Source organism: Python bivittatus, unplaced genomic scaffold (assembly GCF_059951505.1).
Source record: "Python bivittatus isolate LINGU-HERP-01145 unplaced genomic scaffold, Pbiv_v1 ctg000220_np1212, whole genome shotgun sequence".
Classification (NCBI taxonomy): Eukaryota; Metazoa; Chordata; class Lepidosauria; order Squamata; family Pythonidae; genus Python; species Python bivittatus.
Genome location: NW_028277048.1, coordinates 25,122,703 through 25,147,462, shown reverse-complemented (window position 1 = coordinate 25,147,462; position 24,760 = coordinate 25,122,703). Strand labels below are relative to the sequence as shown.

Below are 24,760 nucleotides of genomic sequence, written 5' to 3'. Positions count from 1 at the left end.
AGCTAAGATACTGCGCAGAACCCTCAAATTCCCAGGCCTCTGGTAGAGGACCCAAGACCGAGGAAGACACGTATCAGCCATAGGTGAGAGAGGATTAAAAAAAAAAAAATCTTCTATTCCTAGTAGGCTAACTTAACTTGGACGCATCCACAAATTTTGGCTCTTTTTTCTTCACTGAATGTACCGTATTTTTCCAACAATAAGACGCCCCCATGTACAAGACGCCCCCCACTTTTCCAGCCCAAAATTAAAAAATCAGTATTTTAAAGATAGTGCAGAACACACTTTTATTTAGTAATTAGTTAACATTTACCTGATACACTCGGTGGGAGGAGGTCCAAACCGTCTCTCTGCAGCTCTATTTCCAGGCTCTTTTGCATAACTGATTACATTCAAGCATGAGTGAAACTGCCGATAGCTTGTCTCTGCAAACAGCCTTCCTCTAATTGGTTTGTTCAGCATCAGCTGACATCAGTTACATCAGGCTCGTGATTGGAGGAAGTCTGTTTGGGAGACAAGCTATTTCACTCGGGATTGGAGGCTAGCAATAGGAAGAAGCCTCTCTGCAGAAACAAAGTTTGGCAGTTTTGCAACCGCAATTCTCAGCTGACTTCCTTGAATAAGACGCCCTTCAGTTTTTAGGGTAAGGATTTTAGAAAAAAGTATCATCTTATAGTCGGAAAAATACGGTATGTTACTGAACATTATTTTCACATAAAGGACAGCTTAAAGGACTATCAAGGCAAATATATCAGACAGTTAACAACCACCACCTTCTTCTACATATCCTTTATTCTTCAGACCAAAGCTGTTGAAAGAACTTCAAAAGCTTGTTTCAGAAGACAGCAAAAAAAGCAAACCATGATTCGGTGTGATGTACAGTGGGGCAAAAAAGTATTTAGTCAGCCACCAATTGTGCAAGTTCTCCCACTTAAAAAGATGAGAGAGGCCTGTAATTTTCATCATAGGGATACCTCAACTATGAGAGACAAAATGGGGGAAAAAATCCAGAAAATCACATTGTCTGATTTTTAAAGAATTTATTTGCAAATCATGGTGGAAAATAAGTATTTGGTCAATATCAAAAGTTCATCTCAATACTTTGTTATATATCCTTTGTTGGCAATGACAGAGGTCAAACGTTTTCTGTAAGTCTTCACAAGGTTTTCACACACTGTTGCTGGTATTTTGGCCCATTCCTCCATGCAGATCTCCTCTAGAGCAGTGATGTTTTGGGGCTGTCGCTGGGCAACACGGACTTTCAACTCCCTCTAAAGGTTTTCCATGGGTTTGAGATCTGGAGACTGACTAGGCCACTTCAGGACCTTGAAATGCTTCTTACGAAGCCACTCCTTCATTGCCCGGGCGGTGTCTTTGGGATCATTGTCATGCTGAAAGACCCAGCCACGTTTCATCTTCAATGCCCTTGCTGATGGAAGGAGGTGTTCACTCAAAATCTCACGATACATGGCCCCATTCATTCTTTCCTTTACACAGATCAGTTGTCCTGGTCCCTTTGCAGAAAAACAGCCCAAAGCATGATGTTTCCACCCCCGTGCTTCACAGTAGGTATGGTGTTCTCTGGATGCAACTCAGTATTCTCTCTCCTCCAAACACGACGAGTTGAGTTTAGACCAAAACATTCTACTTTGGTTTCATCTGACCATATGACATTCTCCCAATCCTCTTCTGGATCATCCAAATGCTCTCTATCAAACTTCAGACGGGCCCAGACATGTACTGGCTTAAGCAGGGGGACACGTCTGGCACTGCAGGATTTGAGTCCCTGGCGGCGTAGTGTGTTACTAATGGTAGCCTTTGTTACTTTGGTCCCAGCTCTCTGCAGGTCATTCACTAGGTCCCCCCGTGTGGTTCTGGGATTTTTGCTCACCGTTCTTGTGATCATTTTGACCCCATGGGATGAGATCCTGCATGGAGCCCCAGATCAAGGGAGATTATCAGTGGTCTTGTATGTCTTCCATTTTCTAATTATTGCTCCCACAGTTGATTTCTTCACACCAAGCTGCTTGCCTATTGCAGATTCAGTCTTCCCAGCCTGGTGCAGGTCTACAGTTTTGTTTCTGGTGTCCTTCAACAGCTCTTTGGTCTTGGTCATAGTGGAGTTTGGAGTGTGACTGTTTGAGGTTGTGGACAGGTGTCTTTTATACTGATAACAAGGTCAAACAGGTGCCATTTCTACAGGTAACGAGTGGAGGACAGAGGAGCCTCTTAAAGAAGTAGTTACAGGTCTGTGAGAGCCAGACATCTTGCTTGTTTGTAGGTGACCAAATACTTATTTTCCACCATGATTTGCAAATAAATTCTTTAAAAATCAGACAATGTGATTTTCTGGATTTTTTTTCTCATTTTGTCTCTCATAGTTGAGATATACCTATGATGAAAATTACAGGCCTCTCTCATCTTTTTAAGTGGGAGAACTTGCACAATTGGTGGCTGACTAAATACTTTTTTGCCCCACTGTATTTAGATCAGCTTTTCCAGATATTTTGAGACAACCAAGACAAAATGACAACCAAAGTGCCCAAGTCACCAATGAGAACCCCAAAACAACAAAGTGAGCTCCACAGCCCCTTGAACATTAGCTACTATATTAATTTTTTTACTGTGATAGGAAAAATATTAAATACACAGGAAGTAATCACACTACATGGAAACTTTAGTTTAATGGACTAAGTAGGGGGGGGAAGTGCTTGTTACTCATGAATGCTGCTAAATAAGAAACAACATCATAGTAGTGGTTTACAGGTAGTCCTCAAAGGAACTTATGACCGGTGCCCAAAGTTACAGCCATTGCAGCACCCCCAAAGTCACACGATCAAAATTTGAGCACTTGGCAGCCTGCCTGCACTTACAACTGCAGGGGCACTTCAACTCCCACCACCTGCCTATCTCCCCTCCATCTATGCCCTTTTGGCCCCCTGCCATCCTGTGCTCTGCCGCCCCAGCTGACCTTCGCTGTCTTCTTGCTCCCGCTGCTGATGAAGATGCCTGGCCTGGCTGCTGGGCCGGGCTGGGGCTGGCATTGTGCTGTTAAAAAAAAAAGCAAAAAGCAGCCCCAAAGCTGCCACGCACCTCCTGGGACTGCTTTTTACTTTTTTTTCCTCAGCGCAAAGCCAGCCCCAGCCCAGTCCAGGAGGGTGCCACAGAGAGGGGTTTTGGCACACCACAGTTCTGGGGCTGCTTTTTGCGGTTTTTTTGTAGCATGAAGCCAGCCCCAACAGCCAGGCCAGGCACACTTTGTCAGCAGCAGGAGCAAGAAGACAGCAAAGGTCAGCTGGGGCGGTAGAACGCAGGGCACAGGGGTCTCAGAGTGCAGGGTGGTGAGGGCAACTGTGGCTAGGACTGGGCTGGGGCAGCTGTGGGTTCCTGGGGCATGATAAACAGCCCCAAAGCTGTGCGGTTCTGGGGCTGCTTGCTGCCGCACAAGGCAGGGTGCAGGGTGGCCAAAAGGGCAGAGACGGGGGGAAATAGGTGGGGGAGTTGGAGGCAGCCTTTACCTACTGAGGGTCAGGGCTGGGAAGGACCAAGCCCAGAATGGCTTGGATTGGGGTGGGTAACAACCTGCAATTCTTGGTTAACAATGGCAACCAGGACTGCCAGGATTTACGACCACATCACTTAGCAGCAGAAATTCCAGTCCCAATTGTGGTTTTGAGTCGAAGACTACCTATACATCATTTGTGTGATGACATTGTGCAAATGACATCATCTGCATCAATTTACATAATTTTCATGATGGTGTCATTATACAAATGACATAAATTGCTGTGTAAATTTAAATTTAGTTTATTGCATACAAAGTCTATTGCACTGAGATCCAATAGAGGTATTCACTTAATTAAATTTTAATTAATTTCAAATTCAATAAATCAGGCTAGATTTGCTCTGAGTCTGCTCAGTGCGACCCGCTCCCTCACAAAGTTTTTTTTTAAAGAAATAATTTAAAACATAATGAAATGAAAAGATGCAAGACTAAGTTATACAAATGAAATAGTGAAAATGTATTTGGCATCTGAACCATTGTTCAGGAAATATAAGGTAAGAGTATACACATTTCTATATTCTTTCCTTAGCCCCCCTTCACACAGTAACAATTAGTCACACTATTTCACACCAATACTGCAACATAAATAAGAATCAGTAACCTCCTACTTAGTAGCTACTATATATCAAAGTGAAGTTTATTCATAGTGCAAATAAATGATTATGGAGTCAATGGCCCCTGACTCTATAATAAAAAAAACCTGGATTTTTACAATTCTTAAAGTTCCTTTGCCTTTCGGTCAGTATCATCCACCCACTAGATAATTTAGTAAGTCGATCATTATCCTAAGAAAGTAGGAAGGGTTGTATACGGCCCTCAGATCTCATAATCTTTTTGTTCATAGGGTCAAGTGTCCACTAAGGTGCAGAAATGAGAAAAAGATAAAGACAAAAATGAGACAAAGAAAATGGAAAGGAAAGAGAAAGAATGTGTAAAGGGTTCATTTCTGTACGTTTAGCAACTTGCTTCCCTCTTAGCGCGATACTTGGTCATCACTGGGCCACTGTTAAGTACTTACAGCCTTAAGAGAATTACCCTTACTATTCAAGCATCTTAACTAACTTCTCTGAAGCTGATTAATGCCATCATGTTAGAAGGTATAATACTCTATTCAAGAACAAGAATTGTTTCTTACTACTGAATTCTGACACTCATGTTACATCTAGAATCCAAACTAAGAAAGGAATTAAGTAACATCTAGATATATCAACCTGACATCTTACCTTCTGTACAATTTCCCTGCACAGCTGCTGCCTCTTGCCACGATTGCTCAGTGCCGTTAGTTACCGGTACAGCTTCTGAGTTTCCCTGCATGCTTTCTTGCCATACCTTTGCATTAGGATTTAAGCTGGCACCTTTCGAGGTTACCTGCTGAGAAAACAGAAAATATGAATTAGAAAATAATAAAGACTTCAGAAACTCATTTTGGATCTTTTTATTGTTCTTTACTATTCCATGTTAATATTATTGATGTACAATCATTCTACTCAGACAATCTACAGATGTGTTTAATGAATATACTTGTGATTTATCATTGCATGCAATCGAGTAAATTTAGAGTCTCTGTTATTCCTCAATCCCAAAGCGCTCAGTTTAGGAGTATAGAAATATTGTGAAGTTCTTCTAGCCATTCAATCATCTGCACATCTAAAGTTTTGCTGTTGGCACGTGGTAAAACCTGGCTCTTAGAAGATTTTTCTAATCTTGCTTACAGCCTTTTCAGTCCCTCCTGCGAGAACCAAAATCCTGTTCACTGGAATAATACTTTCCTGAACAGAATTACATCTTGAAATAAAACACAAGAAAAGCCTCTTTATTAAGACAGCATAATGATACTGAACAAGCACTGACCATCTTGCCACAGAGAAGCACAAGCCAGAGAATAAGGAAGTTGAATTCCCAGAGTCTAGCCTTCTGGAGTCTCTCTAGCATCAAGGAGTAGTTTTAGTACCATCCCCTGTCCACAGAACAGAAAGAATAGGAAATAAGGAGACCGTTTGGATGGCCATGCATATACTTTTGCTCCCATACAAGTTCAAAAACTGTAACAGCTATATAGTTTTGCAACTAGTAAACTACCTGCACAATTTGTCCTAAAATATAAAATCTCTCCATCATGATATATGAAGGAGTTATTTTGAAAAAGAAAGGCATGCTTAGATTTTATTAATTTAAAACTTGATACAGAAATTGAGTTTCAACCAAATTTCCCCTTAAAATGTGTCCCAAAAGCATTCTTAAAAAATAAAATGCATAAAACCTTAAAAGAACTGTTCTCCACATTAATTCCACAAGAATTAAGTACCTAGGATAGCAAAAAAGTAAGGCAGAACGCCACTTAAGGAGTGCATCCTTGTTTCATAACATCATTAGTTTTCAGAAGTACCTCATTTCTGATCAAACAGTGGATTCTGCATACTGAGTGACTACTGTAAAGCACGACTTAATTGGCCAATGTACAAAGAAGTGCATTCCAAAGGCAGAAATTTACATAAAAATTATTAGCACTGATAAAATTTAATGACTATAGCATTGTTAAGTGCAAACTATAACAAGTGCTCAAGAATTCCAATACTCCTAAAAACAGTAGTAAAATAAATTGTTGGTGATTTCTCAGGCAGAGAACCAAGGATTTTTTTTTTTTGCAGAATTCATTTAATTCTGGATTCTGCAACAAGACACAGACATTACCCATGAATCATTCAATATCAGAAAAAGTAAGTTTTAATGTACAGTGGTACCTCAGGATACGAATGCCTCTACTAACAAACTTTTCGGGTTACGACCAGCTCCGGCCACAAAAATTTACCTCGATGTGCGAACTCCGCCTCGGGGTACGGTCATTTTTCCGCCCTGACACGTGGTCCGCGGCCATTTTTCTGCCCCTGACACGTGGTCCGCGGCCATTTTTGCGCCCCTGACATGTGGTCCGCGGCCATTTTTCCGCCGCGCCGCACCCGGCCATTTTCGCGCCGCGCTGCGCCCGTTTTCGCACCGCACCCGGCCGTTTTCCCGCCACGCCGCGCCCGGCCGTTTTCCCGCTGCGCCCGGCCGTTTTCCCGCCCGACATGTGGTCCGCGGACGCCAGAACGGATTAACGGTAATTACATTGAACCTTATGGGAAAATTTGCTTTGGGGTGTGACCAAATTCGGGCAGAGGGCGGAACGGATTAACCGTATTTACATTGAACCTTATGGGGAAATTTGCCTCGGGGTGCGACCAAATTTGGAGGGCGGAACAGATTAACCGGATTTACATTGAACCCTCTAGGGAAATTTCCTTCGGGTTATGACCAACTCGGGATACGCCCAGAGTCACGGAACGGATTAAGTTCGTATCCCGAGGTACCACTGTAATTATAGAAATCGGAAGCAGATATGCTAAAAAAGTAAAGCACCAGTCTCAAGTATATTAATGTTTTTGGTTATATACAGACCAACAGGCATTCTTAGAAAATAAAATGGGAGGTATTGCCCAGTGCTTTATTTAAAACCGACCCTATATGCCCAGGAAAAAGACAATAACAACATGAGCTCACACTCACACGTACACCTTCTTCTCCTAGCAAAAAATGCCATGACTCTGAACAATTCAATGAACAATTCAGTGAAAGCCTATCAATAGCACTGCAATTTATCATTCCTAAATAAATACACTCATTTTTAAAATGGACAAGCCTAGCCTACAAGCTTACAAGTGGGTAAATGATAATGCTGTGAAGGTGACTACATATTTTAAAATGACCTAGTAGCTTTTTCATAGTTGGCAAGACTGCCTTATAATTCTACTTTTTGAGGGTCTGAAACAATTTATAAGAATAAATAAAGTGTTTCATTGTAAATTAAATCAACTAACAGCATTAATCTTTAGAGAATAAATTCAAACCACAGGTAAAAGTATGAACTAAGTTCCTATATCCCAATTTCCTGCTTCTTTTAGCAACTCCAAATTTCCATGTATAAAATTCAGCTGAAATCTAAAGCCCCCTAGTGCTTACTTTTACAATGTGTTGACAAACCATGACTGAGCAACCTTAAAAACAAGCAACAAAGTCTCATATGTCCAAATGTTCAATAGTTTGGATTAAGTAACAAACCTGTTACACAAGGCTATCATTCAGTGAAAACATTTCATAATAATAGTTCTAATTTTATACAACTTGTATCAGACTTTAATACTTTCCCCATTTCATTATTACAAAAATAAAGAATGAATACAAGTGAAATTAGTAAGACTCATACAGCTTTTACAGTAGTAGAACATGAACAGAAATATCCCCGCTCAGCAAATCAAGCAGATCTGGTCTTGAGACTGTTTATTAATAAGACTACCAAAGCTACAACTTTCATAAAAGGAATACGCAAGAGTATGACCTGTTATAATAATCCTAAAATACCACCCTGAATCAGAAATGGCCTGCTGAAATTATGCCTTACTTACTAATAAGAATGCATCTTAACATGTTTTAAAAATTTTTACATCTGATTCAGGCTATAATTCAGAAAAGTAACCCCTTTGGACACAATGTAACTGATTCTGAATAAATATGCAAATTATTACACTGTTCTAGTACCACCATAAGTCTTGCCGGTTGTATTTGATAAGCACCATAATTTTACTTATCCATATTTTATTTAAGAAACCAGCTGACTGGGATTTTATAACATTGCAAGACATAAAACATATTTGTAAATCACAACAGCTAAGACATAACGTGACTTGTTTTGATTCAACTTAGAATTCAGCCTCTAAAGTGGAACTGAATCTAAAGTTAAATTACTTGCAGGCACCTTTATCAGCTATTATTCAGTGGAACAATTACAGATATTTAAAGCTAGAAGATGCTTTCAGACATGATCTGAACACTTAGAAAAAACTCAGATAAAATCTTATCTCTATTATCTCCACTCTGAGTCCTTGTTCAGGGGATGGAAGTCCAAGTTAGTTGGGAAAAACATGATTTTTAAAAAATAAGTTTAATGTTAATAATGTAACATTAATTTAACATTATATAATTAATACTGAAACTTATCACTCCCGTCAAATGATTCCTTAAAATAAAGGAACAGGAACACTTTTCTACCTAAGAACATTACAATACCTATGTTGCTGCTATAAATAGTACTTTAAAAGCATAGCTATCTTCTCAAGAAAATCACTACTGAATGGTTGATAAATGGCTAGACAAGCATGTGTGAACCAGGCTGATGACTTCTTAGGTTGTGCTCTCTTGTTCATCTTGTAGTTTGTTGGACTTTCTTACCAGCTTGATTAAGCCACAAAGGTTTGGGAGTGGAATGGTCAGTATTCTTATACTGATTATAAAAGTTTGCCTGGGTTGATCTGGAGAACAGAATACAGTGGTACCTCTAGTTACGAACTTAATCCGTTCCGTGACTCTGAACCTTTCCCATAAGGTTCAATGTAAATCCGGTTAATCCATTCCGCCCTCCAAATTTGGTCGCACCACGAGGCAAATTTCCCCATAAGGTTCAATGTAAATCCGGCTAATCCGCCCTCCAAATTTGGTCACACCCCGAGGTAAATTTCCCCCATAAGGTTCAATGTAAATACGGCTAAACAGTTCTGAAACATATGCATTTTATTTTTAAACCTCAAAAACCCTCCAAACGCCACAAAAACCTTCCAAACGCCACAAAACACACCACAAGCCTCACCGAACGTCTCTTTGCTACCACGATCTTGCCCACAGGAAGCCGCGACCGCGTGGCAGCAGGGAAAATGGCCGCAGATCCGGTTCGTAAATAGAGGCGAGTTCGTAAGTAGAGATAAATTTTTGGGGCCGGAGCTGGTTGTATCTCAAAAAATTCGTAAGTAGGGGCGTTCGTAAGTAGAAGTACCACTGTACATGTAAAATTTTTAGAACTAGAATGAATTCTTCCTGGCTCTGAGTCTGTCCTTGAGGTCCACGAAAGAAGACAACAGGAGGAATTGTAACTAATGTTATGCTTCTTTATCACAAAGTAAGAGTTCGGTAAATTAAACTCTAGGTTAAATACTTTAATATATTTCCATATCCTACATAAATTAAAATTTTCACAATCTGGTATTTTATACCAAAATCAATCACCCAACCATACTTTTAAACAGATGAAGCATGATAATCATATGAACAAACCAAATATTAACAGATTATTTAGCATATTTACAGATCTAAAATTAAAGTATTCCCATTTTTCTATATTTCATTTCTTTCAAAAAAAAAAAAAGACTTTTTTTGCTTTAGTTCTAGGCAAATTTAAGTAATAGTTTATCTGACATCCACAACCCATAACGGACTTGACACATCCCTTAACTGATCATTACCAGCCCAAATAATCAAGGAAATTCAAGATGTTTAACACAATATTAGTACACCAAAACTTAATAAATGTTGCCTGGAAAAATTGTCGTTCTCCTTCATACTTAAGCCACAACCTAAAAGCATTCATCAGTATTTCCCAATATGGTTCAGGCAATGCCAGTCCTTAAATTATCATACAATCAAAAGCAGCATCTTAGATAAACTCTATACTCTGTAAAACAGGAATATTAATACTGTAATATATCACTGCTGGACTTCAGCAAGTTAAAGCTCAAATATTTTCTGGAAGGTTTTATCAGCAAGAGTTAATGGTTGGATACAAACTAAATTGTATTCACTGATCTTTCAGGATCGCTGTAACAATAATCACACCTATTTCATGGATAAATTGGAAGAAAATGAGGAAAGATAAGTGACAAATATTCATGGGTTTTGAAATTAGTTAACTCAATGTTTGCTCATGAGAATCAACTCTATTCACTATCAGGTTAGTTATGGTACATAATGTTCAACTGCTGAAACCTAATGGGCTCTGACTTCACATGAAGCAAGAACCATTTGAACAGTCAACCTTCCTAGAGAAGGGCAGAACTAACAAATGAAATAAAACATTTTATTTAGAAGGTTCAGTGGCACTTCTAAGGTTGTATTGACAAAATTCAAATCCAAATGTTCAGCTTTTTTTTTTGACACTACTAGATTTAAATATCTAACTTTAATAACACACACAGAGTATTAAATTACTCAGTTAAACAAACTAGTTGCATCAGTGCCAGTGAAGGGTTGACTTTTAACTCTGCAATCAGTTAATATTTAAAATGCAAGATTTAAAATCACCTTCAAAGGACTAAAGGCAAGAGTGCATGCTATATGTTTCTTCTACTATAATTGCCAAGTACAATGACAAAATTTAATTATAATAACCTACTCTTCAAAATCTATAGGTGTATTTTAATCAATCTGCACAAAGAATTTAAACATTCAGCAACATGAAATGTTCTTGACTTAACAGCTCTGGTAAGCTGTTCTTGTACCACCCCAAAATCTGCTTTGGGGGAATCATCAAACCCTCTCAAATTTGAGTTAAAGAAGTAATAATGAGGTACCATCACCCTTTCACCACCTCTATAATGCCTCTTGAGCATGATTACATATTTTCCTGGGGCCACAAGGCTACCATACAAGGCCAGGAAAAGGTGTGGTTTCTTTAAGGTGCCACATATATATCAATCACAGCTACACCAGATCCAAACCACCTTTTCTACCAAACACACCCACATCCCTAGTAACCTACCTTATGTTAGTGGAGATGCCAAGGATTATATTTTTCAAGTCTTTGTTATTTAAATCAACAAGGGATGGTTATTTTCGCACCAGTTTTAGACTAGTTGGGCTAGTAAATATTGTGCTAGAAAGAAAAGAAGGGGAAATGCTCAAATAGTTACTAGGCAACTAAGTATGTGTTGACCAAAGAAAGCTTTTGGTTTAAGATGAAGTTATAAGAGATACATGTATAGTTCACAAAAGGCCACAAGCTATATCTTTGCCTCCTCCATTTCAATTAGGTAGCTGCTAGTCACAGCAGAGGAAAGACAACCATGGACTTCAGGATTCAACACTAAGGTGGCCACATTCAAAGTAAAACTAATCCAGAATTGCTATGAATTACCTCTGTATGACTCCTTCAGTTGCAAAAGCCACTAAACCAGCCATGAAATAATACAAAAGTAAAAGATTTTCTGGATTTATATTTTGTCTCTTCCTTAACAATCCAGAGCCCAGGTTCAATCTAACTGGAAGCATTTACCTCCTCTTTAATATTCAGTTTGTTTAATATTCCTGTTGGCACAAGTCCATTATCTATAACATATAAACCAGAATTCTCAATAATTCTGGCATATTGTTATGCCCAATGTTTTAGTTCAATCTGTGTTATAGTAAAATGCTATGTGAAAGAGGCAACACAATTCTGCACAACTTCACCAAACATAACTGTAACTGAATAATTACAACTCACAAACATCAACATCATGTAGTAGATTTCAATACTTTGATTCCAAGCTTGCACTTCTAAAAGTTCTGCTGGAAAAAAAAGCCTTACTTGCAAACAAGCATGTTTATAATTGTAGTTAAGTTTCCCAGAACTTTAATGAATCTATAAACACTAAAAATATTTTATTTTACACCTTACAAAAAGCTATGGCACCTGAGGCTGATAATAAAAATTTGGAATAGCAACATTTCTAACACCTCTAGCCAAAATATCAGGAGAGCTATCTGCCTAAGTTTGTATTTTAACCTTTTCCTGCCCTAGGAATATTTATTTTCAATCACTTTAAAAAAGCATTAAGTTGTAGACTTTGAAAATCATTTTAACAGTAATAAATGATGAGTCATGATACATCAAGATACAATTTTCCTATAAGAACTGCAACAGCAGGAACCAGTTACCCCTCCAGTTATCCCCATTCCCACATTAAATGATTGCACACATTTAATTGACTACACTAACTCACTACAATAACATAAAAGTATTTTATTGCTAATAGCTGCTACCCTATCTGCTGATTTATTGCAGATTATACTTTCTAGATTAGACTTTCATTTTATAATTCTTTTTTATACACACAAGTCCTATTTCTTGGAGTACTCATTGAGTTAAGGTAGAATCCTATATTCACTTACCTGCACATAAGCCCAAATGAATTCAATGTGCCTTGCTTCACAGCAGGCATATTTGGGTGCAGTTGACATTTTGCATACACTGAGTATAGTAAGATGGCAAACATAATTTCATGTAAAGCCTGCATATGTCTATTTCTCACAGCCAAATTAGTCTATCCATCAAGAATAAATGTTAGTTAAAGGTTTGATATTAAGGGGAAAAAGCTGCAGCATAACTACATATTTTGGCAGAAATCAACTAGTTTGCTGAACAAGCTGTTAAACCACTTGCCCTTTTCTATATGCTATTTCCCAGAAGCATAACCTTATGCACATCTATGAATAAAACTTCACATCTGTAAGCCTTATCTATAAAATAGACAACTTCAAACAAGCATTTTATAAAGAAAATTGATTTTTAACTGACTACATAGCTATCTTAAACTTGTCTCTATTTGAACTTCACATAGTATGAAAACTTTTCCATATGTTACAACTTCATTTCCAGTCATCATCTTCAAAAGGCATATATATGAAATTAAAAAGGTGAAACTGTATTGTTCAGTTAAAACAAATATTATGAAGATCCTCCTTCAGCAATTTTTCCAAATTAGAAAAAAAAAGTTTGAACATTCAGTCTTACAAGCCAGGTTAAGGTTAAGAAATTACACCCCTTTCTTCTTAAAAGCTCTGTTTATGGGCACAGTTAAACCAGTGCCACGTTGCTAAGTTACAGCTTTACTAGTCTGACATTTCTACAATAAGAACAATACAATCTGGAATCTACTCAAAGCAATAGCCAAGCAAGAGAAAAAGAAAGCCAGGCAGTCAGCTGACTATATTGTACTCATGCCATGTGCCTGCAGTTTTTGAAAGAGAAAGAGATGGAAGTGGATGACCTCCCACGTATTTTTTTAATAAGAGGCAAGATAGGAAATAGGGTGGCAGAAAAAAGGTTTCAAAACGTTTCTTCCTCCCCGGCGCGGGCCTCAGACAGTGTGTAACCTTCACACGTGCCCGGCCATGTTCCAAGCAGCAGCCACCAGGAGAACTTTTACCAAAGGTCACTGCGACGCCTTTCAAGGCCTCCTCCTCTCGCCCGGACTTTCTTTCCGCCCCCGAGGAATACACAGAAGCTAACACACATCGTCCTCGCACGCACAAACCTTCTCAATGCAGTGCCCTGAACACGCTCCCTTAGGCCTACTTCACCTTTACGGTGCAAGCCACGCTTCCACATCGAGTCCCATCGTCCACACGCGCGAATCCCGGCCCCGCCACAGGCCTTCCTGTGCCGCTCACGAAGCTTGACCTTGGAGGCCCACCCACTGCCCCAGCGTGTCCGATTGGCGCTTTGATCCCGAAACCCGCTTCGCCCCATTACCCGCCGGCGGCCGCGTGATCCTTCTCCTCCTCCCCCCATGGCGCACCATGGCGTGCAAGTGCGCCTGGCGCGTCCCCTCGTCCTCCCCAGTCCCCCTTCCCTCTGCCCGGAGACCCCAAAGGACCGCTCCCCATCGGCGCCCACGCGCAGCAGGGGGCTATTTGCTGTGTCAGCCCCATCCCCCAGCCGGGCGGCGAGCGGGCGAGTGCGCGCCGCCCGGCAAGTCACGTGGCTCAACCCCCACTCACCTCCATGAAGAGCAGCATCTTCTTCCTCCAGCCTCCCCCCCCGCCAGTCTTTGACCCTCCCGACCCCGACCGAAGCCCGGCGGGCCCCCGAAGTCGTCTTCTTCCCCCACTGCCGGCAACGAAAGCCTGACTCCGCGCAAAGAGACACGAGCTCCGCCTCCTCCGGCCTCCTTCTCCCTCCTGCCGCCGCTATTGCTCCATTCACCACCAGGGCCAAGCCCCAGCAGCAGCCGCCGCCGCCGCCGCCGCCACACGCAACCCTTCCCCTCCCCTTCCGGGGCAATTTCTACAAGCGCTTCCGGACCACGAGCTGCACTCTGACGAGCCTCAGAGAGATGACCCTCCGGGCAGTAATGGTGACAGGCGGCTGCGTTAGCAGTTGCGCGAGCGCGGTAGCGACAGAGCGTACCATTAGCTTGAAAGGGTGAAGGGGGTTCCTTCCTTCAGCCTGCTCTTCGCAGGAACCATTCTTTGCCCGTGGGGAGCGCCGGTATTGCAGGAATGTGAAAAGCACCCTCAAGATCTGCGTACAGCCTTATTGTATTCAGCCGGCCCCTGAAAGTTTACCCTGTACGGCCTCCGCGTTACTTCATTTGGCTAAGCTCACGCCTGGGTACTTTAGGGATCAACAACTCTGCACTTTTTAATCCAGCTAAATATTCGCAGGCGTGGGTTTTTGATAGAGATTGTAGGACGACTTTGCAAAATGCTTGCTTCCTTCAGTTCACTCCGGTACTATAAAAGCAAAGTTTTGTAGCAGCTTGAAGACTGAGGAAGCTATTATTTTAACTGCTGCGTGTAACTGTTACTTGGCGGGGGGGCGGAAGTGCTGTTTGTTCTTGATCACATTCATTTCATAATTATTTCGTGAAGGTACCCCTTTTTGTAAGCTTAATTGGACTGAAGTTACGGAAATAACATGTCCTGAGTTCAAGAAGACAAAACTGAAACCAATTCCATAGTACTAGTCCTCATTAGATAGAGGCACGAGCGATGTAAATGCAAAAAATCTAGTTGATGCAGGCATGTATCAAATTAAACTTTTGATTAAGTTTGTCACACAACATCTCCATTATCTTTTCATTGTATTTTTCCTGCCCAACGGGTTTTCTGTTTTAATATGAGATAATGCAGAGCAGAGCCATGCTTATGAACAAGGAACTAGGGACTTCCCCAATATTATCTAGGAGAGTATATCTCCCATTTTTTTTCATTCATCTGTATGTTTGCTGGCAGAAAGTGTTGTAAAGCAACCTTCCTTCGTTGTATCTTATACAAAAAAAATTTTTTTGGATTCAGCAAAATAGAATTATTCTGATCACAGTGTTCTTTTTGCATCAATGAATTATATGAGATTTTATTTATTTATTTATTTATTTATTTATTTATTTATATTTCACATTTGTCATCACCCATCTCCCTAGAAGTGACTCTGGGTGATTTACAGTAAAGGAATAAATATAAATTAAAATACAATAAAACAGTAGACCTACAAATAATAAATACCTTGCAAGATTGATGGTAAAATTATTAGGCTCAGAGAGCATCCTCATGGTGCCAGCCACCCCCAGGATCGGTTATGGCCCTTCTCTCCCACGTGAGATGGCACAGCCAGGTCTTCAGTTCTTTCTGGAAAGCCAGGAGGATGGGGGCCCACCTCACTGCTGGGGGGAGAGTATTCCATAGGGCGTGGGCAACAGCAAAGAAGGCTCTCCTCCTGGGCCCTGCCAGTCAACATTCTCTCACCAGCAGGGTCTGCAACATACCTTCTCTGCCTGACTGGGTGGGACGGGTTGATGTAATGGGGGTGAGACAGTCCCTTATGTACCATCGCATCAGTGTCAATTCTTAGTGACTACATAAATAGATTTTCCCTAGAATCAAAGCTTCTTACATTTGTAGATACATTGGCAATTACTGGGATTGGGCAGTTTACCTATTGCTTCAGAAAAACAAAACATTGGGCAACATGGAATTCTTGGCATTGCATAATGGTGCAAAGCTCATTTTGCAGTTGGAAAATTCCTAGTTTGTTATTTGTAAGTATGGTCTGAGGTTCTCACACATTTGGCCATATAGAATGCTGATACATATGAAGGGACACGCCTCTATCTTTTATCCTCTTTACCAGCCCTATACAAGAAGTAAAATAGTTTAGAAAAAACAGAAGCAATCTGACTGTATACCTAATGTAGAGTCCTTGGTGCTCTCTGAGCTTGGTTGTTTGTTTAAAGACATTTCATTACCCAACTAGGTAACATCATCAGTGTTCATGAGTGTGGTATCTGCTCCCTGCTTATACACAGTACTTGCCCTCCCTGTGTTGGTGGGGGTATGTTTTTGTCTTTGGTAGTTCCTTGATTAGGGTATTGATTAGACTATCAAGCAGAAAACAATATCCTAATCAAGGAACTACCAAGGAGAAAACCACACACCCACCAACACTGTCCTAGCCCTAACCCTCTCTCGTCTGAGAAAATTCCTGAATGCATATCATGGCTTATCTGCTTAGCTCAAAGTTTATTCTCAGGCCAGTTTTCCAGCCTGCTCTTATTAGAGTACAAGAACAGAGTTCCTGGATGATCAAGCAACAGGATGGCAAACAGGGTTTCTATTTTCTTCATTCTGTCACAGGGACCTTCATCCCATAGGGAGGATCTGCTACACCAACCCAAACTTAACAAAGAAGTAGTTATCTATGAGAAAGTGATCACAGAAATCAACTTCCCAAACCACCTTTTTCCTTTTTCCTACCTAATCACAAAAACCATGTCCAAGGTTTGTATTAGATCAGTGAAGAACTGAGAGAACATGTCTGATGACTATGAAGTCCCATGCTAGTTCCATCAGTGTGAGGGTTCAGTCTGGACGTTAAAGTCTTCCAGGATCACCAGTTTGGGGTTCTCCAGTGTTGCCTGTGAGACTAACTCAACCACACTCTGAACAATACCCTGACATCCCTATCCAATCTCTTTGGCCAAACATCAGATGCATGTCCTCAAAGCTAGTGCTAGGGTAGAAGAGCTTTCTGGTGAGGGCAATGGAATTCGTAGGTGATGGGAAAACGATCTCCCATCTCAAGTTGATATTGGAGAAAGTATTTAGGTGGACAGAGTTGAATGGGATCAACTCTGCTAAGCCTGTCCAGTCAAGCTTTGGTAATACATTCCAGCTTGGCCCTCTCAGCTACAGTTCAGCCACGGATAGAGACTATTAAGCTCTCCATGCCAGGAATTCAGTTGTAGCAGTTTTCTTAAGGAATTATAGGCATGGCTCCAGACTAAACTTTATGGCAAATAGATTAGCAACCAATTTAGGCAATTGAACAGCACTGACTGCTAGTGAAGAACTCTTAAGAAACAAACAGATTCTGTTTACTGCATCTTTCTCTAGCCCAACAATTCTTAACTTGTTGGTCATGGCCTCAAAATGGGTTACTATGTCTTTTACGGTAGTTTTGCCATGCTTTTGAAAAATTGTCATTTCCTTGTGCACAATCATTTTAGAACACTGAGTGTATAATGAACTGAATTGTGCTGGTAAATTTGCCTTTAAGAGAATAGGTGAGTTTTCTACTATGTTCAGGAGTGAACCACCTCCTCCTATCCACTTCCAGTTCTCAACATCTCCTCCTCCCCTTCCTGCAGACTCATAGTAGCCTTGCCTAGAAAATTCTGCATCACAAATATAATCAGACTAATTTTCCTGTGTGCTCAGTCTATTATATGTTGTGACAGTGTTGTGTGGAAAGTCTGAGTGCAATATGTGAAAAAGGTGCAAAAAAGGTGAGTCGTATAATTTGTAAACTTACTGTTACCTTTTTTTGTACAAATTTGGACTTGTATAATCTCAAAGTATAGCAAAAAATCAATGTAAAGGAAGGTTTTTTAAGACATAGATTTCACATTTCTCACTGACCATGGAGTAGATAAGCCACAGAGTGTGATCAGTAACAAACTTTTGAGTAACAAAGCACTAAAGAAGAACAAGCTAAGTAGACATCTTAAAGCTAAACAGTACTTTTGTTGCAGGGAATGGAGCTTCTTTGAAAGGCAAGAACAACAACTGAAATAACAGCAACTCAACACTCCGGCTAATAGTTGTATATTCTGTGCTTCTTATCATTTGCCTGAGGGGATTGCAAAGCAAATGAAGCCACACACTGCATTCAAGAACCTGATGAAATTGGCAGCTACAGACACGGTGTATGACCTGTTGAAATGAATTTGCCAAGAAAACTGAACAAATACAGTACTACTGTCAAATAACACTATTCATATATGTATTTATGATACAGTGAATATTATCAACAAACAAGTTATTGCAACCATAAAAAGAAGTGGGCAGCTTAATCATCACATGGAAAAAACAAGTGATGTGAGTGAGGATGCACTGCTTACAGTTTTGTTTTTAATTGTTTTTATTATTATTTATTAGTTTTATAGATGTTTTTATTATTGTATTAATGTTTTTATATCATATGATATAAACTGCCTAGAATTAGAAGAGTAGGCACCATAAAGAAAGAAATACAAGTAGTCCTTGAGTTACAGCCCTAATTGGGACTGGAATTTCCATCACTAGGCAAAGTGGTTGTTAAGCAAAACATCATGTGAACTTGCCACTTAACGACAGCAGTCCCAGCAGTCCCAGTTGCGGTCATTAGGTGAGGACTGTGCAGTTGTTAGGCAAAGACCTCATGCTTCTCCTGCCCTGGGCGAACTGCTTCTGCTTCATCTCCGCCCACCTGCCTATCTCCCCTCTATCTCTGCCCTTTTGGCCACCCTGCACTCCACCACCTACCCCTGCCGCCCCCCACTGCCTCCCAGCTGACGTTCATCATCTTCTTCCTCCCACTGGTGGCCCAGGATCTAGGTGCCGGGCAAGGGTGCAGCCCTGGGACATGTGTGGCAGAGCAGTAGAACCTCATCTGCCAAAGGGAGCTTGTCGGGTCCAGCCAGGGAGGAGGCAGCGAGATGGAGCTGGCAGAGGAGGTAGGATGGCGGTGAGGGCAGAGGAGCCCTATTTTCTGTCACTGGCACGAGGAGCAATAGCCCGCAGACCATGGAGAGTACAGTAGGATGGGCCTGTGAGGCGCAGGACTCTTTGTCACTGGGCGAGGCAGGAGAGGTGGTGGTTACTGGGCAAAGGTGGTAACTGTGCAGGAGACATTGTTTGGGGTGGCAGCGGAACTGGAGGAAGCAGAGGGATGAAGGCTTCTCAGAGGCACAACATGTGCTCTGCAACTCTTGCTAAAAGCGCTCCTGGAGAACTGGCCTGGGAGCTTCAGTGAGGGGTGGAGGCGAGGCCAGCACCAACAGAGCCTACCCAAAGGCCCTCTGCTTGCTTGGCCCAGCCTTCCTCCAAGGCCTCAAAAAGGGCCAGCAGCTTCCAACATGAGCTGCAGAGTGCGTACTGCACCTCCAGGAACCCTTGTGGGATGCTGCAATGGTCATAAATGCGGGCTGGTCGCCAAGTACCACAATTTTGGTCACATGACCCCGGGGGTGCTGCAACAGCCAGAACTTTGAGGACCGGTTGTAACTACCATTTGTTCAGTGACATAACTTTAATGGCCACTGAACGAATGGACATAACTTGAAAACAACCTATAAAGCATATGTACACTAATAAGAAAGAAGAATTTATCTTTTGTCAGGCAGTGATTACCACCGTAACAAGGGAAAACGTAGTTTAACAAAGTAGACTTGTTTTTCAGTATAATACATCTTACCTAGAATCAATGTCTCAGAGTGTGTACTGACTACACCAGCAACATTTAGAGTAAGCCAAGATGTTTGTGGCAAAGTAAAGGAAATTAATCTGCTAGTAAATGGTTTTCATTGCCTTATCCGTAGAAAGAATTAGGCTTCTAAAGGGCTGTTAGAAAGGTTGCATATTTTGATTAAAGAGTCATTCAGATTATGAATTTTATAAAAATGAGGTCACTCAGTAATAGGATTTTTAACCATATGTGGTCAGACATTAGCTCCAAGTACCCACATATTTTTTATCATTCTGTGGTCAGATGGTCACCTTGAAGAAGTGTTCTTCAACAAGCTGTGTCACTGTATAATGTTTTTGAAACATTCTTGGCTAAAATAAATCATCCCGTGGCCTCATAATTCTTAAATTTGAAGTGAATATTTAGATATATTTCCAGAATTCACTAATTTAAAAGCAAGTCATAGTGAGACAGTGGCTGGACTATCAGAAGAGTAGACAACTTTCAAAGGAAAGCTGAAATTATGGAAGAAGAAAATTGAAGAAAACAAGATTGCTTTTTTCCTAATATGAAACTTGTTTCTAGAAATAAAAGAGAAAAATGGCAATAATCTGGATAGATCAGGCAAATTCTCCCTCCTCCCCAGTCACCTTTCCTGGGCCCTCTTAGAGAAGCAACAAAAAGCCAAAAAGCTTAGAAAGCAAAGGAATGTTGATAACATTGAGGAAGGATACTTGAAAATGAAACAAGCTATGAGAAGCAAGGCCAAGGGAGATAACACTTAGGGAAGAATAACACACTAAACAGTACCCTTTCTTCCAAAAACACACACCCTTTGTTTTCTCAATAAACCCTTGTTCTTGTAGTTCCACCTTCAATATCTCAATATTTCTGACATCACAGGGAACATGTATAACTTTGATTTGCATAAACCTATATAAGGAGTTTTCATCCTTGCCCTTTTAGGTCTTGCTACTGTGGCTTTCAGTATCAAAATAAATGCAATTTGTGTTTCAAGAGGATGTGTGTTGCTGGTCTCCATTACTAATGAACTCTAGTGGGGATGTTTCTCCTATAGTAGTTTAAAATGTTGAATCATTTAACATAGAACATGCTATTATCAGACATTTGGACAAATTACATTTTGACTTTGGATGTTATATTCTGGAGAATATGAGTAAATACACCTCAATGTATAACCCATTTGGCATTGAGTTACACATTTGGCTAATGATACTTCAAGAGCAATTTATTGAGATCCAGAACAACACACTGTACTATGGTTGCCCATAACTAACAGAATCACTAAGTGCATTTTGGGTCAAAGCGATAAAGGAAAAATCAGCCCAGGGAAATGAGGTTCTGAAAGTATGACTTCCTTTCTTAACCTATTTATGTGAAGCAAGTTTTTCTGCAATCACAAAATCCAGATTTTGAAACCAACTGCAACAAAAGCATGACATAAGATGTAAAGTCTCAAATACATGACCACAGTTTCACAGCTTGTACTGAGTCAACTTACTATATAATGAATAATAATAAAGTGAAGAATTGCATTAATGTTAACTATAACTTTCAATTTTGTGCTGTTCTTCAAATGTTTCTCCTTTGTAAAACTACTGTTCACTTCCAAATAATATAGTTATACAACAAACAGGTAGTCCTTGTTTAGTGACCACAGCTGAGCCTGGCAACTTCTTAAGTTCTTAAGCGAAGCGGTCATTAAGCGAAACCACAACTGCACTTATGATCTTACTTCAGCTTTCCTTTGCTTTACAGACATGCAAAGGTCATAAATGTGAGGATTGGACTTAAAGTTACTTTTTTATCACTGTTGTAACTGCAAACAGTTGCTAAATGAGGCATTTTCAAATTATCTTTAGATAAACTGAGGAATAAAATGCTCAACTATTACTGTATATTACTGAAGCAATGCAGTGCTGCTTTCCTTCCAAGGGGCTGATATATTCTGGGACATGTTGTCAATGAAACTTCCTATTCAACATGTAAAACTATGGCTTTCTTTTCCTTGGAGCTTCTTTATATGCAAATGTTTGTTGCCTGCTTAGTGACATCATGGATTAGAAGCCATGGAATGGCAACGGTGGCATCGATTGTACAAACAGAATCTACTCCTCTCTGGGTGATTTTCTGCTTAACAGTAATAAAACAAAATCTTTTGAAACTTAAATCTCCTTTGTTGTCACCCATCCACTCACATACCAACACAAATTATGTGATACAGTACAAGGAGGTTTATCTGGCTCATCCTGTGCAGTAATCATGGATTTCCAAAAGTTCATTGCATGGGAAAATCTACCATCCTTGACTTCAAAATCTGATGCCCTTGAATTTTCATCATCAACGAAATCAGCAAGTACAAGTGAATATGAATCAGAAGGTTATGCTGTGCCCAAAGTTACAGTCACCAAAATAGAAGCCAAGCCTATCCCCTCAGTTGAAATTCCTCCTCCTATAAAGCATGTTTTGGATAAAATTGACATGGCACAGCTGGAACGAGCAAAGAAGGTATGTACCAAAAATATAGTAGTTTGACCTGGAAAGAGCAGACTAAGTTTGCATAACTCTTCACAACAGCATCTAGGTTTGCCTCATAGACTCATGAAAGATCAATAGTATATAAAGCGCCATTCTTCTCGTAGCATAAATCAGGAAGTCCCTTACCATTAGGCAAAATATATCTGATTGTGGTTGTCACTGAAGGGGAAGAAATGGTCAGCTCTTCAATTTTATTATTATTGTAATTTGATTTTAAACCACTATCATCATCACCATTATACTCTTGGGAAAAAAAGGGGGAAATGTACATCTACATCTCCCAGATAAAGGGAGAGGTGTCTTTGGGATTTACTATCTCAGGTGTGAACATCTGATTTGCCTTGAATACTATGAATTGCAATTTGAGTAGGGTAGCATTTGCTGTTCCCACTCAGGTATCCGAGTGTTTTGGTTCAGCCTTGTTGAGCATGTCCAACCATCTCTGAAAGGTAGGGAGAAGGGGGAAAATGATGTATTTCACAAATAAATGGTTAAAAACCCAAATTAAGCCCTTTCATTATGAAAAACGCTATAAAACCTTTTTAAAACCTTCCGAAATGAAAAAGAAGGTGCAGTAACTTCTTCTTGCTAGTACAGGTCCTGTTTTTTACAATAGGGAGGCAGATGCTTCAAGGAAATCTTGAAACAGAGCTGTAAGGTTATAGTTATGTTGTTTCTTTTCCAAGTAAGCACTTCTGAATCTGAAGATTTTACATAGATGATTTGACTAATACCTGCAGACATGGACGGCCCTATCTTTTATGAATTTGGCCAATCTAAAATCTAGGCTAGTGGCTTTCCCTGTTATTTAACACAATTTTTTAAAAAATAATTCACATACATTTCTATCCCCATTCTTCATAGGACTCTGAGTAGGTAGCTAAAGTATTATAGTAAGATCACATTGACACATCTAGAAATATCCCAGAATTTTAAGAGGAGACTGAAAAAGCTCCAAAAGTTGTGAATTCCTGTAACAATTCAACATGCTCCTTTTCCCTGCATATGTGTTCTGTCCTTATAGGAGGTTTCTAAAAAACTCTTTTGCATTCTGGAGAATGTGAATCGGACTTATGAGCGCTACAAAAAGGATGATGGGATTGATCCTGCCATAGAAAAGGAATACAGCATCACACACACATGGGAGGAGAAAAGCCGCCGATCTTGCTTCCTAGATGAAATTGATGATGTGCTAAATGACAACATGGACAGACTACAGGACTTGCGCTTAGTGTTAGAATCATTAAAAGAATGGAGTAAGTTCCATAACACCAGAAGTGGGAAGGGATAATCTGACAAAATTCTATCTCATAGAAATGTTTTTAAAAAAGGAAAAACGGAGTTTTGAGAAGCTGATTGAAAGCAATTGTCATCACTGCTATCCTACACTGTAGAAAAGGAGAATCTATCACTGTTGATATAGACTTAGATAATCTATGTGAAGCATAGATTTAGATAGCATTTAATAGGAATCTAAATTCTAACATATTGGTCTCATCCTTTTATCTCTTACATCCCATCAATCACTCTATCAAAGAACCTGGGTCTCACAATGATTGAAACAAAAAGTCTATTTTTTCTTAAAAGGATATGCATATGTTTACAGGCATTCTGCTATTAATTTATCAGTTATACTAAGTTTTAATAATTTCATTAAACTTTCAGTGACTTATTTTTAATTTGTCAGCTAGCTGTATTGCCTCTATTTACCTCTGTATTTCAGTTCCCCATTCTGTGAAAAAGCCAATTTAATCACACTCATGTTTTCTCTCAGCAGTGAAGACAGATGCAAGGAATCAGCTGAGCTTCTCTGTGTTCCCCTTATTTTTCTTTAGTACACCTCTAATACAAATAGCTTCTCTGGCCTTGCTCATTATCCCCATTGGCATAATCTAGATCATGGTGGTTGTTGTTGTTTAGTCGTTAAGTCGTGTCCGACTCTTCGTGACCCCATGAACCATATTGCGCCAGGCCTTCCTGTCCTTCACTGCCTCCCTGAGTTTGCTCAGTTTCATGCTCATTGCTTCAGTGATGCTATCTAACCATCTCATCCTCTGCCGTCCTCTTCTCCTTTTGCCTTCAATCTTTCCCAGCATCAGGGTCTTCTCCAAAGAGATCTCTCTTCGCATTAGGTGGCCAAAATATCTGAGCTTGAGCTTCATTATCGATCCTTCCAATGAGCAATCAGGGTTGATTTCCTTTAAGATTGACTGGTTTGACCTCCTAGCAGTCCAGGGAACTCTCAAGAGTCTTCTCCAGCACCACAGTTCAAAGGCATCAATTCTTCG

At 40.2% G+C, this 24,760-nt stretch overlaps 2 protein-coding genes across 8 annotated transcripts in view; one reads left to right on the top strand and one right to left on the bottom strand.

Moving 5' to 3' along the window:
- LARP4 (La ribonucleoprotein 4) overlaps positions 1-14,448 on the bottom strand; it is a 44,462-nt gene extending 30,014 nt beyond the window's left edge. Inside the window, exons 1-3 of one of the 7 annotated variants that reach the window (XM_088138177.1) lie at positions 14,189-14,448; positions 5,417-5,522; positions 4,789-4,936 (exon numbers count right to left, since the gene is read on the bottom strand). In XM_088138177.1, the coding sequence (XP_087994303.1) occupies positions 4,789-4,936; positions 5,417-5,497 (229 nt within the window). In that variant the 5' untranslated portion in view covers positions 5,498-5,522; positions 14,189-14,448. Of the gene's footprint in view, positions 1-4,788; positions 4,937-5,416; positions 5,523-13,722; positions 13,741-13,768; positions 13,921-14,188 lie in introns of those variants that run through there. The other 6 variants (XM_088138180.1, XM_088138179.1, XM_088138178.1 and 3 more) reach the window with 6 other exon arrangements.
- A 7,748-nt stretch (positions 14,449-22,196) lies between these two features.
- FAM186A (family with sequence similarity 186 member A) overlaps positions 22,197-24,760 on the top strand; it is a 32,341-nt gene continuing 29,777 nt past the window's right edge. Inside the window, exons 1-2 of the mRNA XM_088138494.1 lie at positions 22,197-22,442; positions 23,497-23,728. Of these exons, the coding sequence (XP_087994620.1) occupies positions 22,197-22,442; positions 23,497-23,728 (478 nt within the window). The remainder of the gene's footprint in view (positions 22,443-23,496; positions 23,729-24,760) is intronic.